We start from the raw sequence: 17850 nt of genomic DNA, 5'->3' as shown, positions 1-17850 counted from the left end.
CTCCAGGCTGGGCAACAAAAGCGAAACTCCATCTCTAAATAAATAAATAAATAAATAAATAAATAATAGCCTTGTCATTGGGCACACAACAGGCACGGCTCATGCCACAAATCGGCTGCAGTGAACAGCGTACACCTGGCTGCGGCCCCTTTGGCACTGCCATTGTTTCCTCTTTTGTCATCTTGGAGGTGCAGGCCCAAGATAGATGAAGGAGAAATCTTATTTGAGGGTGACTAAATGAGTGCTTCAAGACCACTTACCCCCAGTCCACATTCTGCAAGACAGTTCAAGAAAAAGGCCAAGTCGCTGTCTACCTCAGCGTTCTGGGCTCCGCAGTACTCAGCACAGTTGTCCCCACGTGTAAACACTTCCCACGGTGCATGTCTTCCCTGTCTCCCAAGTTAGGCACCATGATGCCAAGGTGCTCTGTCATCAACACTCTCATCCCTTAAGAATTTCAGGCCAGGTGTAGTGGCTCATGCCTGTAATCTCACCAGTTTGGGAGGCCAAGGCAGGAGACTCACTTGAGCCCAGGAGTTTAAGACTGGTCTGGGCAACATAGTGAAACCCCGTCTCTATAAGAAGTTTTAAAAATTAGCTGAGAGTGGTGGTGATGGGGTGAGAGTGTACACCTGTGGCCCCAGCTATTTGGGAGGCTGAGGCAGGGGGATCAAGGCTGCAGTGAGCCATGACTGTACCACTGCACTCCTCCAGCCTGGGCAACAGAGTTAAGACCTTATCTCCATTAAAAAAAAAAAAAGGCATTTCAAACAATAACAGCAGTTTAATTCATCCTTTAGCATCTAGGTAAAACTGGGCAAGACCCCATCTCTGCAACAAATTTAAAAAACATTAGCTCGACATGGTGGCATGTGGCATGTGCTACTAGCTAGGTGGTAGTCCTAGCTACTGAAGAGGCTGAGGCAGAAGGATTGCTTGAATCCAGGAGTTTGTGGTTACAGTGAGCTATAATTGTACCAGTGCACTACAGCCTGAGCAACAGAGTGAGACTCTGATTCAATTAAAAAAAAAAATTTGGCTGGGCGCACTGGCTCATACCTGTAACCCCAGCCCTTTGGAAGGCCAAGGCGGGGTGATCACATGAGGCCAGGAGTTTGAGACCAGCCTAGACAACCTGGTGAAACCCTGTCTCTACTAAAAATACAAAAAAATTAGCCAGGTGTGGGGGCGCATGCCTGTAATCCCAGCTACTCGGGAAGCTGAGGCACGAGAATTGCTTGAACCTGGGAGGCAGGGGTTGCAGTAAGCTGAGATCTTGCCAGTGCACCCCAGAGATGGCGACAGAGCAAGACTCCATTTCAGAAAAAAGAAAGGGAAAACCAGAATGTTGGAAAAGTGATCTTGTCTCATCCCTGACCACGTGCACAGACCATGTTCTTGCCTAGCATTGTAGATAACTGACTTTGCAACCCCCAAATGCCCCTCTTTACAGCTGAGGAGCAGCTGAGGCCCAGAGTGAGGAAGGGCCTGGTTCCAGGTCAGGGAGCAAGCAGTGAGTGCAGAGCTGGGCCCAGAGCTGCCTGGACAGGCCTCTTGCCTGGTTCCACTCCTCACACTGGAGGTCAGGCCAACAAAGACCCTGTTGGTCAGATGTGGGAAAGGAAGAGAGGACTCAGCAGTGACTGGGAGGACAGAGTCCACCCACACAAAAAGCTCTCAGCCCCCAGCTCAAATCCTGGCTCCCAGAGGCACCCGACAAGTCTACCCTTTCCTCTGGTCTCAGCATTCCTGTCTGAAACATGGGCTGGTAACTGACATCCTTTTAAGGAGAGGCACTCAGGGCCAAGGGGGAGAAGTGAGCCCCGGACCGGCTACTACAGTGTGAGACGGAAGAGGGCTTATGGTTACAGGGCCGTGTAGCTACTTGGGCTTGTCTCGAGTTCACAGTAAGCATTCCCCGAACATTCACCAACAGAGGAAGGCGATCTGGGAGCATTCTATAAATAACTGACCCATGCTGGTTGAGCAGCTCAAGCGTTAGAGAGTGTTTCTAGGTGCGAGGATGAGGGGAGGAGAGAAAGAGACTCATAACCGGCTCAGGCTGGGAGACAGACTTGAGAAGCTGAGGCACTGACGCATCAGAGAACAGCGTGGCCACTAAGTGCAGCACCTGCTGAGGAACTGTGGCAAGATTTGGAGATGAAGGGTCCTTAGAGACAAGACTCAGTGGCATTCTCCCTGCACTTCAAAGGAGCCCAGACTGGGCTTAGGGTCCAGGGCCTGGAGCCGGTCCTATGGGGACCAGCGTGGGAGGCACTAAGGGAAAGACAAACCTGACCTTTTTGGAAGTGCTGTGAGTGCAACTGGAGAATGTATTTCATTGAATCTATTTGATCATAAGCTCTACAGATTGGGGAAAGGGAGACAGAGCTGAAGGGCCAGAAGTCAAGGAGACATTAGAATGTGGTACAGACTGAGGCCAGGGCAGGTACGATAACAGCCCAGGGTGGTGGCAGACAGGCAGCCGTGGGGGCCCCAGGGCGTGTTTCGTTGTTGTTGTTTTTAATTCCTTCTTTTCTTTTCCCCCCCACAACTCCTATGCTCTTGTCTAATGGGCTTTTACTGTATTTTATTGGTCTTGTTTTTATTATTGGGTTTTATTGGGTTTGTTTTTAGCTGGGTTTATTGACCATTGACCACTTGGTGCATGCATGAGTCAGAGTGGTTTAAAGCCTGGAGTCAAGCAGGTGACGTGAGAGAAAGTTTCGATTGAGCCTGACTGGCTCTTGAAGGCTGGGTTTGGAGCCCCCGTAGAAGGGAGGGCCGACTGAATGGTAGCACGAGGAACCAGTCTAGTAGTTTCAGCCGTGCAAAGACGGTCTGGGCTGCGTGGGGCATGGGGGGCGGGTGGGGTGGTGGGTGGTGGGGGAGGCAAAGCCCCGACAGCCGCCCGATGTGAGTCAGCAACGTGAGTCAGTGGCCATGGGACAAGGCCATTAACATCCTGGCTGCATTACTAGGTGTAATATTCCATGGGGAAGGAGGGGTGATTTTCTTCTCTTCTGTCTGGTTGGATCAAACCAGATGTACAGTCACCACCTTGCAGGGGGCCACAGTCCAGGGAGAAATACACATGTGAGGCAGGTGTTGGCAGCCATGTGTGCAATGAGTGGTTGGAACTGAGAAGACTCTCAGCTGCATGGTGGCAGTAAGAGGCAGGAGGATAGAATGGTGTTTCATGGGATGTCCTATGAGCTTTTCTATCCTATTCCTTTGAAAAAGTGCTAGTTCTGGCTGGGCGTGGTAGTTCACACATGTAATCCCAGCACTTTGGGAGGCCAATGTGGGAGGATTGCTTGAGCTCAAGAGTTTGAGACCAGCCTGGGCAGTAGAGTGAGACCCCATCACTATTAAAAAAAAAAGTGCTGGTTCTTTACCTATCCTGATTTCAGGTGGTTTGAAAGCTCACCTTAAGAAAGTGTGAACATTTGGGGATGGAGAACATTAGGACAAATACCTAATACACTCAAGGCTTAAAATCTAGATGATGGGTCGGTAGGTGCAGCAAACCACCACGGCACGTGAATACCTATGTAACAAACCTGCACATTCTGTACATGTATCCAGGAACTTTAAAAAAAAAAGTGAACATTTAATCAGAGGCCATAGGGATGCCTTGGGAGGGATGTGGTAGAATTCCATTATTCTATGAGAGATTGCATCCACAGAAGATTAAGGCCCTCCGCACTGAGAACCTAAGGTTATATAAGTCTATTGTTTCATGGTGGGGAGGTGGGACTAGTTTGCCTTTAACGCACAAAGTGATGAGGATCTGAGCCCCTGCAGTAGCAGTGGGAATGGGAAGGTGAGAAGAATCCTATTAGATTCTGGGGCACTAGGAAGAATCCTATTAGATAGGGTCCCTGACATTTCATGTCTGTAGAGCTTGAAAACCCCAATAACATTGACAGAAATAGAGAACTCCTAGGGAGCAGAGAGTTTGGGAAGACAAAGAATTAGTTCCTATCTAGACATTCCTTGCTCAGAAACTTATTTTTTGAATGAATATTAAGCTTGAGATGGTGGTGGGGTCATGGCAGGATTAGATTTAGAAGCTCTGAGCAACAAAAAGATAGCAATGCCCCTTAATGTAATTCAGTATAGAAATACTGCTAAACCACAAATGATGTTTAAGGGAATTTAACAAACTCCTGCTTTTTCTCATGAGAAAAGATTGGGTGTGATACATGAACTTGTTTCAGCCCCCCACCTGCTTCATCATACATTAATCTGCCTTTTCTGCCTTGTGGGTAACCTTATACCCTATAGAGCATCTAAGGGGAAACGTATTTTAAAGGTCGGAAATATAGGACTGGAGTTTGGGAAAGAAGAAATGAAGACACAGCCTGAGAGACAGGAATCCGGCACAAAGACATTTCACGGGAAATCCTGGAAATGGATGTCTCAGAGTGAGAGGATGTGGAGACAGAGAAAAGAAAACAAAGGCCAGGCACAGTGGCCCACACCTGTAATCCCAGCACTCTGGAAGGCCAAGGCTGGTGGATCACTTGAGTCCAGAGTTCAAAATCAGCCTGGGCAACATGGCAAGACCCTACCTCTACACTAAAACAACAACAACAACCCCAAAATTAGTTGGGTATGGTGATGCATGCCTGTAGTCCCAGCTACTCGGAGGCTGAAGTGGGAGGATGGCTCGAGCCTAGGGGTTCAAGGCTGCAGTGAGCTATGATTGCACCATGCACTTTCAGCCTGGGAGACAGAGCAATATCCTGTTTTAAAAAGAGAGTAAAAAAGGAAAGAAAATAGAATGGAGACATGAAAATTGAAGACTGTCTCCATTTTCAAGACTGAGAAAAGGGAGGAGGAGGGCCATTAAAGGCAGCGACCAGAAGACCAGAAAAATCAAGGTGATTTAGCGTCCACAAACCCAGGAAGGAGTGGACTTCAAGGGGGAGGTGGTGACCTTTGACAAGTACTTCAGAGAGGCCAAGAATGAAAGCCGCAAAAAGGACCAGGCGTTCAGCCAGCTGCCCTGGGGTTAGGAAAGGAGTGGGCAGACAGCCCATGAAGGCAGGAAGGGTACAGGCTCAGTCCACAGAATGGCTGTGAAAGAATTTGTCCAACTGGAAAGTACCACAGAAATCCGTGGAGTGCTGTGAAGTCGCCCTACCTGGCACGCAGAATGTCTGAGCAGTTAGACTGGGGATGGGAGAAGGGAGGAGGCCGAGAAAGCTCATGCTCACAAGCATCTCGGCCTCCTGCCTCCCGCCCCCCACCCCCCACTGCGTTCTGCCTGTTGCCTGTTGCGTCTATGTTTAGACACATCTAGGACAAAAATATGTGCTGCCTGGCCCCTGTCAGCTCACACTGAGATGCTGGTGGACTTTTATTATCGCTCCAAGGCACATGGGAGGGAGCAGATGGGACCCGGGGAACGCAGAATGCTCAGAACGCAGTGAAGTTGGGCTGGCCAACAGATGGACCCTTTCAGAATGGGCTCCAAGGTTGCTTAGCAACAGCCTCACCCAGGCTGGGCTTCTACTGGTTCCACGAGGCTGGATCTGCTCACCTCTGCACATTCGTGCAGTGGCTCAATCGGGCTCTGTCTAGAAGGGAGGCGCTGAGCCCACTGTGGCTTAAGATGCTGCTGGGTGGAGCAGCGTCCTTTTTCAGGGGTCTCTGCCTGATCTGGGGCAGAGCCCAAAAGAGGTTGCCTTGAAGCCTGTGGTGACAGCCCTCTCCCTGACCCAGCGCCTAGGCTCCAACTCAGTACTCAATACTGTTCATTGAAAGAAATTGCAAATGATGGCTGCTTTTGTTATGTAATGGAAGGGGAATGGACAGTTTGGAAAGGGTCTTCTATGACTGATGTTCAGTATGGCTATAAGAGCTGTTAGAATACTGCAATACCTACAGTATGGCTTATTGTGGGTATTTCTGAGTCCCCAAATGCTCCCACCATCCAAGTTCCCTGGCTTCTCCCCTCGAACCCCCGGACATCCTTAGGAAAGCAGGTAAAGAGTTTACACCTGGCACAGTAGGGGCCTCTAGGGTTTTGCTGCAGCCCTTGGCCCAGCATCTGACCATCTGTACTGGAGGCATCCATGTTGCACTAGCTGTTGCAGAATCTGACAATCTCCTTAGCTCCAAGCACAAGACTCAGCAACTGAGCCCTCTGCTACGACTGTCTCCACTTCTCATCCCTTCTGCCTGCCAGTCTTGTTCTCCTGATGGGGCTGATGGCACACAGACTGAGCCTGAGCCCAAGACTGGGGCAGGGCAGGCAGCAGACAGGGAGCATGGATGTGAACAGGGGTGCCGCTCTCTCAGAATTCCCAGCAGACATGCGGGGGGCTGCAGGTCTGTTCCCCAGCAGGGAGGGTGGGAGAGGGTGGTGTGGTCAACCTAGGAGGGAAAGGCAGCCTCCCAGATTGGGTCGGGCCTTCTGCTTTTACTGCTGCTGAAGGCTCTCCGGACTTGGCCTTATTTGGTTAAAAAGCCGTAAGACAGGGCCTAGAAACAGGAGCTGAAGACAATGTGGCCGAGAACCTGCCCCACCCCAGGCCTGAAGTCAAGCTTAACAACCACTTACAGATTCCTCCTTAAAAGGAGTCTGGAGCTGCTGGGTCCTTGCAAGTCCATCCTCGTCCCTCCTCCATCCAGCTCTGGGCTCTGCCCTTTGCTGCTCTCCTCTGTGATGCTCTCCTTGTGGAATCTCCCCTGTCCAAGCTCTCCTGTATCCAACCACAGCTCCTGAGCCTGCCTGCTCCTGCCTGGGCCTGCTAACCTGCAGTCAGACTTTTTCATCTGCCCCAGACACCATGACTAAAAGAAGCCTTCCTGCCATTTTCCTGGCATCCCCATTGCCTCTCTCAAGAGCCCGCTTTTCTCATGGGATCTTCTCCCAGGCCTCCTCTCCCTGCCTCTCCCATTCCCAATGGCGGCTGCATTCTTATCTCCCCTCTCCCCTCTCCTGTCCATTCTCAGGGACTCCCCTGTATCCTCCACATCTCCCAGGCCTTGGTAAAGGGGCAAGATGGGTACTGAGGAAGCCGTGGTGGAGGATGAAGTGGGTAGGGTGAGCTGTGTGCCCTGGTTTTTGGAGGGGAGCCAGGCAGGTCCTCCCCTCTTACCTGAGTGGGGCACGTGATGGGGATCTCTGCTCTCAGGTCCAGGGTCTCTGTTTTGCTTCCAAGTGGTTCAAGCTGATCAGGGAAGAAAAGAGAAACATGGGTGTAGTAATTTGTTTCCATGGAAGTGAACATTCCCTGGCAGCATCCTGCAGTGGGGAAAGCTCAGAACTTGCTTTCAGGGGGCTTGGCTCTCGCTTCTGGCTCTGCCAGTTGCCAGCCATGGGGTTTTGGGCCAGTTGCTTAGCTTCTCTGGAGTAGCTTCCTTGGAAACTCATAATACTTTTCTAGCAGGGATGTGGAAAAGCTTAAATGAGATAACATGGCTTGACCTGCCTAACAGGATGGCTGGCACACAGGGAGAGTTGAATGAATGTGGGGTTTTTGCCTTGCATTTCTGTGGAGAGATCCTTCCTCAGAGTTTAAAGCTCTGAGGAGAGGGTGCAGTTGAACTTCACATTTCCAACTGCACAGATGTCTACAGATGTGCCAGCCACTGCCCCCTCAGCCTCACTCGCAGGCTCCATTCCATAGGGGCTGGTGCTCTGCCCTAGACTAGAACCCCAGGGAACAAGGGACACCCCACTTATTTTACCATATTGGCCCAAAGGGCTCTGGAGAGTTGGGAGTGGAATTTCTGACTTGGGTGGATGCAGTCTGGGGCGAAGAAGGACATGTCCGGGAGCCCATCCTGAAAGAGACCAAGATACCCCCTCAAGATCCTGTGGGTTCAGAGGGAGCCACTGTCAGCAGGCCTGGCCCCTGCACTGCCCACTCAACGCCTTCTTCCCCTGGGAGTGCTCCAGGCCACTGGCCCCTACAGTGCCCACTCACCTTAAGAGAGAGGTCAGAGCAATCCCACAAAGAATAGTTTTGGGTGACCCCAACCCCCAACCTTCCTTTTTGACCCTACAATTGCCCCTTACTTGATTAAAAAAGTGTCATATTTATTTTTAGTCACATTCATATAATCCCGAGGCCATGCTGTGGATGAAGGAGTGGGACCCTGGTTCCAAGGAGAGTCTTGGCCGGCCAGCTGGGAAAAGCTACTTCCCAGCTTTTGGTCTGCTGGTCCTGGTGGTCTTGGTGGGGAGAAGGGAACAAAGCCTTGGGGAAGGCCTATTTAGCTGAGTGCCTGACTCCAGCCTCTTCATCTGGAGGTGCTAGAGGTGCATAGAGCTGCTCTTCTTCCAGTTTCCCTCCTGTTAGGTGAGGCTCTTGGGATGGTGGCCCAGGGAAACAGACCTCAGTCCTCACCTGGCCCAGTTACAGATCTCTTCTGCCCCGCGTGGAAACAGAGAATCCCCAGAACGCTCCCTTAGAACTGCAGTGTTGCATACAAGAGAGACCACGTGCATGGCGGCAGGCTGATCAACTGCAGCTGACCGTGTTCATGTCGGCCTCCCTGCCCCTTATTTCCTAAGTATCTTAGGAAGGACGATTCACGTCTCTGCACCTCTGTTCCATGCGGATGATCACGCTCATCTCCAAAGGCAGAGGTGGCAATTTTATCTGTGGGAAGCACAGTGCCTGGCACTAGTAGGTGCTCAGCACAACGGAGGCTGTTACAGGAGTCACAGGAGGCTTGCACATAAGGATGCCACTTAGGCGTTCAGGGAGCCTGCACCTGCCAGCACGGCTTCTGGAGACCTGTGTCTTTCCCATTTTCTACACATGCTCATGGAAGCACCTGGCATTTCTACCTTGAATTTCCTCCTCTAAAAGAGCGCCATGGGTGAGGGCAGGGGACATACCGCCAGGACGGGAAGCTGGATGTTGCGGAAGAAGGGCTGCAGCACCACGGAGAAGTCCTCCCGCGTGTCATAGCGGCCTGATTCCACCAGCTCTTGCATGCTGCTCTGGGGACACACACACAGGCTCTTCAGCACAGGCTCTGGGTGGGCCCAGTGCCTAGTGAGGCAAGAGCAGGGGTGGCGGGCAGCCCGTCTCCCTGGATGGAGAGACTGACTCAGCCCGTCCCTTGAGAACACAAACGCACCTGATGGCAAGTCCCTTTCCAGAGAATTTGGAAACAGGTTGGGTCACCTTTTTGTTTTGGTTGTAAGTGGACTGCTATCTCTGAAGGGCTAGGCTGGAAGTCCCAAAAGGGATAAAAACCTGGGAAGAACCTCCAGAGGCTTGGGACCTGCCTTTGGAGTGGGAGCACGGGAGAGGGAAAGGTGGTCTCAAGGGGCATCCAGGGCTATGGCCAGGAGTTGGGGTGAAGCCCTCAAGGGTAGCTGGGCCATGCAGGCTTTTCCACCTGGATCCTACTGGGATGATTCCAACCAGGGCGCTGGAGACACCACAGTCACGTGAGACAGAGAAAGGGACCCAGGGCGCTCCCTGTGTCCCCGCAAGCCCTGACCAGCTCTTCCTTCCCTGTGTGCCTCTCTGCTGGGGGGTCTGGGGTGTGTGTCAGAGTGAGCGTGGGAGAGAGGACACAGGATGGTGCCCTTCTCTGTCTTACCTGGTAGGCTTGGGTGAAGGCCTCCAGCCTGGCCAGCTCTTGGGAGTTCTCCCGCAGGGTCAGAACACAGTTACACAAAATGCTGCACAAAGAGGAGAAGGCAGGAAGCCCCAGAGTCCAGGGTTCCATCAGGGACTGGTTCTGATTGCCCGGGTGCAGGGGAGGGGTGGAGAGGCTCCTTCCCGCCCTGGTTTAGGAGCACTCAAGCCTCGAGGCTCTGGTGCACGTGCTCAGGGGCAGGCTTCAGGTGTGACATGCGCACTGGAGAAGGCCCGGGGAGGGAGCCTGTGTGGGAATGAGCACCCTCTCATATGAGCAGAGCACAAGCATTGGGCTGCAGGTGCTGGGGCTGCAGCCCATGATTCAGCTGAGCAAATGAATTTGGGCAAAAATTCAGTGTTTAATTAAAAAGAAAATGCATCCTCTGGTATTGGAGCTGGTATTTTGGGGCCTCTGATGCTCACGCCCTCAGACCTCTCCTTCATTCACATGAGTGCCCTACTGTGTCCCCTTTGGTTTTATTATGAATTATTTCACACCCATAAAATGTACTTAATGTTAAAAGAGATACTTTTTTTTTTTTTTGAGACAGAGTTTCACTCTGCCACCCAGGCTGGAGTGCAATGGTGCGGTCTCGGCTCACTGCAACCTCCACCTTCCAGGTTCAAGCAATTCTCCTGCCTCAGCCTCCCAAGTAGCTAGGATTACAGGCATGTACCACCATGCCCAGCTAATTTTTGTATTTTTAGTAGAGACAAGGTTTCACCATATTGGCCAGGCTGGTCTTGAACTCCTGACCTCAGGTGATCCGCCCACCTTGGCCTCCTGAAATGCTGGGATTACCACGCCCAGCTTAAAAGAGAGATTTCTAAAGCACTTGGAACAATGCCTGGCACACAGGAAGTTCTGTAAGATTTGCTAAGTAAATAGATGCGTAAAATACAAAGAGTGATAAAACACACACTCAAACGTTCCCCTAATTTAAAGTTCCCCGTGTCCATTCTAATTCTCTTCTTCCCCTAAAGGTGACTGAATTGTCCATACCTTTTCCTTGCTTTCTGTTATAGTTTGACCACATAGGTCTACATCCCTAAGCACCACTGCCCATGTTCACAGCCTGGTCTAGCCTGTCTCTCCAACATCAGCCTCTGTCCCAACTTTGATCTCTCCCCTCTGTGGCTCCCTGGTATCACAGACGTTCTGCTGGGCACCTGAGGTGGGGTAACAGGGGAGTCATGGCTCCAGCCTCCCAGAAGGGGATCATTCTGGTCTAAGTCCTCCTTTGCAGACTTGGATACATGGATAGAGAAATTCACAAAGACCCTGAGGCATCACTGCTGCACATGGGCCAGACCAGGAGGTGAGGACGTCTCCAGCCTGGGGACAGCCAGGATCTGCCTACCTGGCCCGCTGCACTGGGCACTTGTCTGGGTTTTTCAGGAACACCTGCCGCATGACACTGGGGTTCAGGAAGTCCACGAGGTTGACTAGGGCTCTGGGCACCTAAGAGAAAAGCTGCGGATGAGAGGGGGGCTCTGGGGGCTTCTTCCTGGGGCTGTTTCAGGGCCCTGAGGAATGGGGTCCTTTAGGAATCCAGCTTGGTCTTTCTGGAGTTGAGTTCTGGGGAGGAGTCTATACAGGGCTTCCTCATAGGGCCTTACAGGCCATACATCACACAACTCCACTGGTGCCACCCAAAGGGTCTGCAGCAGCCATGATACCTCCTGGAGTGGGCTAAGAGATCATCCCTGTTCGACCACCATGTAGTGAGCCCAGATACACTAGCCTTACCTTCAGTGAGACAGGTGACCTGTTCCCTCCAGCCCAACCTGGCCTAACTCTGCTGAGTGGGCACGAGGACGCAGCCCCCCAGGGGAGCATCTGGTGGTCAGAGTGCCCTGTCTCAGGCAGCCAGGACAGTTTGTCCTTGCCAGGGATGGTGGTGGTGGAGGAGAATGTGCTTCTGGGTGGAGGACCAGACAGGGGCTTGCTCTAGACACGCCCTGTGGCTCAGAACGCAGGGCCCAGCCTGGGGGCCACCTGGCTGCTATCACTAAAAAAGTCCCATATAGTAGTGGGGAGACATTAGACAATTCCACCAAGGAATGTCCCAGGTAGCAGTGGGGGAACATTAGCCTTCCCTTCTTCAGGTCTGAGACCCTTCTGGGCTGATTCCACATAAAATAAGGTTTCCTTGGGGTTAGACCCCAACCTCTGAAAAGGGAAGGAGCCCCTGCCCCTGGCGGTCTTCTTGAGAGGAGGGGGTTCTTCTCCCATTCTCTCCCACCTCCACCTTCACCCTCACCCTGCTTGAGCTGTCACCAGCTTGTGGGAGCCCCCCACCCACCTCTCTATGCAGGATGTCCAAGGCATTGCGGAGATGGTCAACAAAGTTGGTTGCAGAATACAGGTTCTAGAAAGAGGTAGGAAGGAGAGAGAGGAGGAGTTGGTTTGGGTACGAGGACAGCGGGACAGTTCTAAACTTCCCTTCTGCTCCAGCCCTAAGGACGTGTTCCCCTCTGGCCTCCAGCTGTGGCCAGCTCACCATTTCAAAATCTGAGTTGAACAATTGACTACTTGCTTTTGTCAAAGATGGGCCAGTGGGAAGACTGGAACCTTCAGCCAGAGCTTTGGTTCAGGAGCAGAAAGTAGACTCCTCCTCCCAACTGCTTAGGGTCTACAGTTTCCTCTTTCTGAATTCTCAGGAGTTACAAGAGAGAGGAGTAGAAATACCGTATATTTGCCACCTGCTACCTCACCACCTGGGACACAGAGATGGTTGGTGCCAAAACCCGGAGGGTGGTGGGGTAAGAAGTGTGTGGGGGGGGGTGGGGGAGGATGTGTATATGTGCTGACATAGGTGTAGCTGGATAATCCTAGGATTGGTTTTAGGAACTGTTCTCAGAGAAGATCTCCAACACGCACTGGGCAAGGTTAGGGATAGCAAGTCAGCCTGGACCCGGCCCCGGTTACCGAATCTGTGCAGTAGTCGCATAAATCGCTGCCTCCGATCAGCACTGTGATGACCTTCCAGTCTTCATGAAAATTTACTCTCTATATGGAGGAAGGAAAAGGCTTGATAATTTCCAACAAGGAAATGAAAATATCCCTGCCCTAGGAAACCCATTCAACCCTCTAAAACATCCTTGCCCACTTGAAATAATGCAATCAGCATCTCTGAACTGAAGGGATTTCAGAGGATTATTTCTAGACCACAGAATCTTAGCAACAGGAGGGATTTGCAGTGTCACTGTACCCAGCAACACCTCTCCCCATTGACACAATCTCCTCCATAGGACCTCTGTCAGGGGCTGTCCCACCACTGCTTCAATGCCTCTAAGAACATGGGGCTCACTGCTTTTCATGGCAGACCACTCCATTTGGGTTAGAAAATTCATGTTTAGGAATAACTGTAAATCTGACTCACATGGTCTTCTTTCATCTTCTGTATCAGAGCTTGGACTTGGCTCATAAGATCCCTGAGAAAGAGAGAAAACCCATCTGTCTGCTGAGGAACAGTGACCACAGTTTTCCTCCTAGAGGGCCTGAACTAGAAGCTTTGACAGTATCGTCCTCCCTGCATGAGCTGGTGGAGATCATGAGGCTCAGAGACCAGGAGCTACTTGCCTCTTCTGGAAAGTTATTACAACAGATAACCATTTGAGATGCCAATAACGCGTCTGTCCTGCAGCTGCAGTCAAGGTACTGCCAATTATATCTGTTGCTCATGATCTCCTTTCTGAGACTCCACACGCAAAAGGGCTTTTAGGATTCCATGCTAAGAAAGCATTCATCTCTTCTGGAAGACTAGTTTAGATCCTAAAATTGGACCCATGAAACTTTTAGCATGCTTCCTCTTTTCACTCTGGCTGCTAGGAAGCTGAGTTTGATGCTCCAACATGATAACCATAAAAATGTTCATATTGACACAGTTGCTTCCTCTTAGTTTCCTCCAATAGCTGGGATTTTTCTCTCTTACATGTATGCTATTTTTTCTTTTGTAAACATATCTAAATGCTTCTTTCAGAAAGAGGTGGGGAGTCACATGTGCTCTCCATGTGCCTGGGTTATAATTTACTGAAGGTGACAAGCCTGGTGGCTCACACCTGTAATGCCAGAACTTTAGGAAGCTGAGGTGGGTGGATTGCTTGAGTTCAGGAGGTTGAGACCACCCTGGCAACATGGTAAAACCCATCTCTCAAAAAATACAAAAAACTTAGCCAGATATGGTGGTATATGCCTGTAGTCCCAGCTACTAGGGAGGCTAAGGTGGGAGGATTGCTTGAGCCTGGGAGGTGAAGGTTACAGTGAACTGAGATCATGCTATGGCACTCCAGCCTAGGTGACAGAGTGAAACCTCAACTTAAAAAAAAAATTGGGACTGGGTGCAGTGGCTCAAGCCTATAATCCCAGCACTTTGGGAGGCCAAGGCGGGTGGATCACAAGGTCAAGAGATCGAGACCATCCTGGTCAACATGGTGAAACCCCGTCTCTACTAAAAATACAAAAAATTAGCTGGGCATGGTGGCGCGTGCCTGTAATCCCAGCTACTCAGGAGGCAGATGCAGGAGAATTGCCTGAACCCAGGAGGCGGAGGTTGCGGTGAGCCGAGATCACGCCATTGCACTCCAGCCTGGGTAACAACAGCGAAACTCCGTCACAAAAAACAAAAAAATTGGCTGGGTACAGTGGCTCACACCTGTAATCCGAGTACTTTCGGAGGCTGGGTGGGAGGATCACTTGAGGTTAGGAGTTTGAGACCCGCCTGGCCAACATGGTGAAACCCTATCTCTATTAAAAATACAAAAATTAGCTGGGTGTGATGGTAGGAGCCTGTAATCCCAGCTACTCGGGAGGCTGAGGCAGGAGAATCACTTGAACCTGGGAGGTGGAGTTTACAGTGAGCAGAGATTGTGCCACTGCACTCCAGCCTGGGTGATGGAATGAGACTCTGTCTCAAAAAAAAAAAAAAAAAAATTATAATTTCTGGAAGGAATAGATTTCAGGCACCTGAGCTCCCCACTTCCACTTGTTCAGGGCCTTGTTATAGACCTGGGTGGGATGGCTCCACAGCAAGGTGACCTCTCAGGACATGTTAGTGGGACCATCTGTCCCCAGCTGTTTCTATTACCAAGAATCTTTCCAGGCTGAGTGAGTGGGTCTGGGGGCCACACCCCTCAACCAGAAAGTGTGGGCCTGAGCAAGAAGATGACATGTGACAGAGGCTCAGATGGCTAAGCTAGGAGCTGCACAGAACAAGAAGACCTAGGCTGCTGGGGCCTCCAGAGCCCCTTTGGAGACCCCCCCAGGAGGCTGGGCAGCTGTTCTTCTTTGACTGCCTCTGGGCTTCTCCATTCCATTTCTTGTTAGCTCCATAATAGGGGTAGGGACGGGACGTGACTCGTTGCTCCAGATGCCTCTAGGGCCAGAAGGCTTGCCCCATCCATTTGGTTGGCCCTCTCTGATCTTTCTGGGGAATTGCCACTTGTGAAGTTCTGAGGAGAGTGGATCTCTCTAGCACCGTGTGCCTTGGTGAGTTTTAAACACTGGATAAGGTTGGTAGATTTGTCCAATCATTAGAACATGCTACACATGAAGGCAAGGCCAGGAGCTGCACCCGTGGGGGCATCACATCTCTCCAAGGCCACAGGCTCTCTATCCTGTTATGACCTTCGTCACAGGGGCAGCAGGGAAGAGGGTGGCTTGAGCCTCACAAGTGTCCCCTTTGCACATAGAGGCCAGTGCTATGATCTTCAAGGGTACTATGTGCATCCCACTCCCTACGCTGCAGGCTCCCTCCCTCCCCAAATGTCGTACTCAGCCTTTGCTCCAGGAACAGCTTGATTGAGGAATGCATTCGTGTCATTGGCGTCACCTGTGCCCATGGCGTAGCCTGTGAGGTTTCTGTTAAACTCCCGAAGGATATCTGGAAGAGGAGAGGGTGAACAGGAGACAGCTCAGAACAGAAAGCCAGGATAGCTTCTCTGGTCCCGTGGGACCTAGGTCCCCAAAGTGGGCTGCGTTATTATCCTTATGCTTCCTGGGGAGAGGCAGGGAGGCAGTGTGTATCCCGGACATAAGCTGGGGCCTCCCTAAGTTGAAATGACCTAATGACCTGATGACTAGGTGGGCCAGGGTGGCAAGAGCTTCTCACTTAAAAAACACACATTTTTAAATACAATTCACAGTGCATTGAAGGGTCACTACCCACTTTGTCTCAACACCTTCTGAGCCTGTTGGGGAAACCTGAGGCTAAGAATATTGGGTAACTTGCCCTAGGTCACCTGACAGTACATCGGAGAGCCAGGGATTGAACCAGATCTTCAGGCTCTAAATCTGGTGTTTATTCTACCCACTTCGGCTGCTTGTCCATTGCCTCCTGCCTCCTACTTAAATGGTGGGCCATAAGGGAATGCCATTTGTGCCTTAGCTGGGAGGTACTCTCAGGAATCCGAGGGGCCAGATGGATGGAATGGTAGACAGATTCAAGACCCCAGTGGCTACTTACTAGGTAAGGTGGTCACATTCTCCAGGGAGCCGTCCCCTCCTGAACTGTAGGGAGTGAGCAGGCCAGTGAATGAGAGGGAGAGAGAGACTGGTTGAATCAATGTAGAAACCTTACAAAAGAGCAACCCCGCCCTTCTCAGTGCCCATCAGCACCTTTGAGATGGGCCAGACCCATCTTTTTGTGTTTGACAGATTCCGAGAACATTTTGAATTCCCTAACATATTGGTTCCCTACTGAACCCAGGATTTGAAGATGAGAGAGCTGCTTCTTTACCAAGGCAGGAGGGAGAATGCTTAGCTGAGTATATACTATGTGCTCAGATATGCACTAGATTCTCTATATCTGTTATTCCACATCTCCCAACAAGCCAATGATGTAGAGGTGACTATGTCCATTTTACCGAGTAAGAAACTGAGGTGCGCAGAGGTTACTTAACTTGCTAAAGGTCACTGAAACCCAGCTTGAGCGGGAAACCTTTGGAAAATAGATAAGCTCTTCTCTGCTCAGTAGTCAGCTAAATTCCAATGGACGGTTCAGAAGGGTGGCCGCTCACTACCTTTCCATGCCCCATCTAATTTTCATTTAATCTAACTTTAACACAATAAGTATTTTGTTTTCTTTCATGCATTTATTAATAAATTGAGTATGACACATAGGAGAAAAGATAGTATTTCTATTTTAACGAAATCTGATATTCATATATATAGTATTTACTGTTTTCTTCTGTGTCTCTTTTTTGAATCCTAGCATGTTATCCCAGGCCAATGGATTTTAAGAACATGGCCTTAGCACCCAGCCCACCAGCAGAGACTTCTAAGGGCAGGCCATGAGTCCTCGCTGTTCTTCATTCAAGGAATGCTTGGAATGAAGTGGACTGTTGCACGTCAGCGTGATCAAGGGCTTAAGTCAGCAGCTCTGCAAGCAATCCGGGTGGTGGAGAGAAGGCAGATGCCGGAAATCTTGCCCTTCTCCTTCACTCAGTTCTCTCTCCCCACCTTCCCATTAGATGTCTGAGCCTAACTTGCCCAGTGAATGGGCGTTTTTGTGAGCGTCTGATTCTTTTCCAGCTCTACATGAAGCTGCTGCTTTGTGATCGTTCTTTCTCTGGACTAAAGGCACCCAATCAGAATATTTTACATTGGAAAAGAAATTATAAGTCTATATACCTCTGCCAATCACTGTGTTCTAATTCTGCCTCCTTTTCTCCTTCAATAAAGATATAAACATAGACATGCAAACACAAACACATCAAGTACTTCCTACTATAATTTCTTGTTTAAAGATATCTTCATTTTAAAACAAGTATGGTGGCTGATCAAGACCAACAGGCTATGAAAATCTCTCCCTGACTTCATTTTAGAGTGAAAACTTCCAGGAGAAGAAAAGGATTATGACAGATACATACAAAAGCGCAAAAACATTCCAACTCTCATTCTGATCAGAACTATGTGAAACATGAAAGGAAACAGATCCATATCAAACAGCTAGTCCACCTTAGACCCTTTAGATGAATATCATTTACGTTACACTATGAGCTCAATGGCTGGGCTCTGGTCATCTGTTGTCGTCTAAAGTGTACAGAAAAATAGAGTAGATGCTCAATAACATTTGTTGAAGGAGTTTCAGTCATGTGAGAATGAACCCCTAGTTAATAAAACAAAGGCAGTTTTTGGTAAGTAAATTTTATTTTGGTCCTTTGAATGGTCCCAAACAAGAAAACTTATTTCAATGGAAGAAAAGGCAATGTTCTCAAGACCTCT

General features: G+C 50.2%; 1 protein-coding gene across 1 annotated transcript in view; it reads right to left on the bottom strand.

Moving 5' to 3' along the window:
• PLB1 (phospholipase B1) overlaps nt 1–17850 on the bottom strand; it is a 152044-nt gene that overhangs the window by 31834 nt on the left and 102360 nt on the right. Inside the window, exons 34-43 of the mRNA XM_064363962.1 lie at nt 16091–16134; nt 15400–15508; nt 13010–13061; nt 12556–12636; nt 11930–11995; nt 10985–11085; nt 9583–9664; nt 8867–8971; nt 7708–7803; nt 7116–7187 (exon numbers count right to left, since the gene is read on the bottom strand). Of these exons, the coding sequence (XP_064220032.1) occupies nt 7116–7187; nt 7708–7803; nt 8867–8971; nt 9583–9664; nt 10985–11085; nt 11930–11995; nt 12556–12636; nt 13010–13061; nt 15400–15508; nt 16091–16134 (808 nt within the window). The remainder of the gene's footprint in view (nt 1–7115; nt 7188–7707; nt 7804–8866; nt 8972–9582; nt 9665–10984; nt 11086–11929; nt 11996–12555; nt 12637–13009; nt 13062–15399; nt 15509–16090; nt 16135–17850) is intronic.

This window comes from Aotus nancymaae, unplaced genomic scaffold (genome assembly GCF_030222135.1).
Source record: "Aotus nancymaae isolate 86718 unplaced genomic scaffold, 86718_ANA_hifiasm-v0.15.2.pri h1tg000057l, whole genome shotgun sequence".
Taxonomy (NCBI): domain Eukaryota; kingdom Metazoa; phylum Chordata; class Mammalia; order Primates; family Aotidae; genus Aotus; species Aotus nancymaae.
This window is presented reverse-complemented; position numbering and strand designations above follow the sequence as displayed.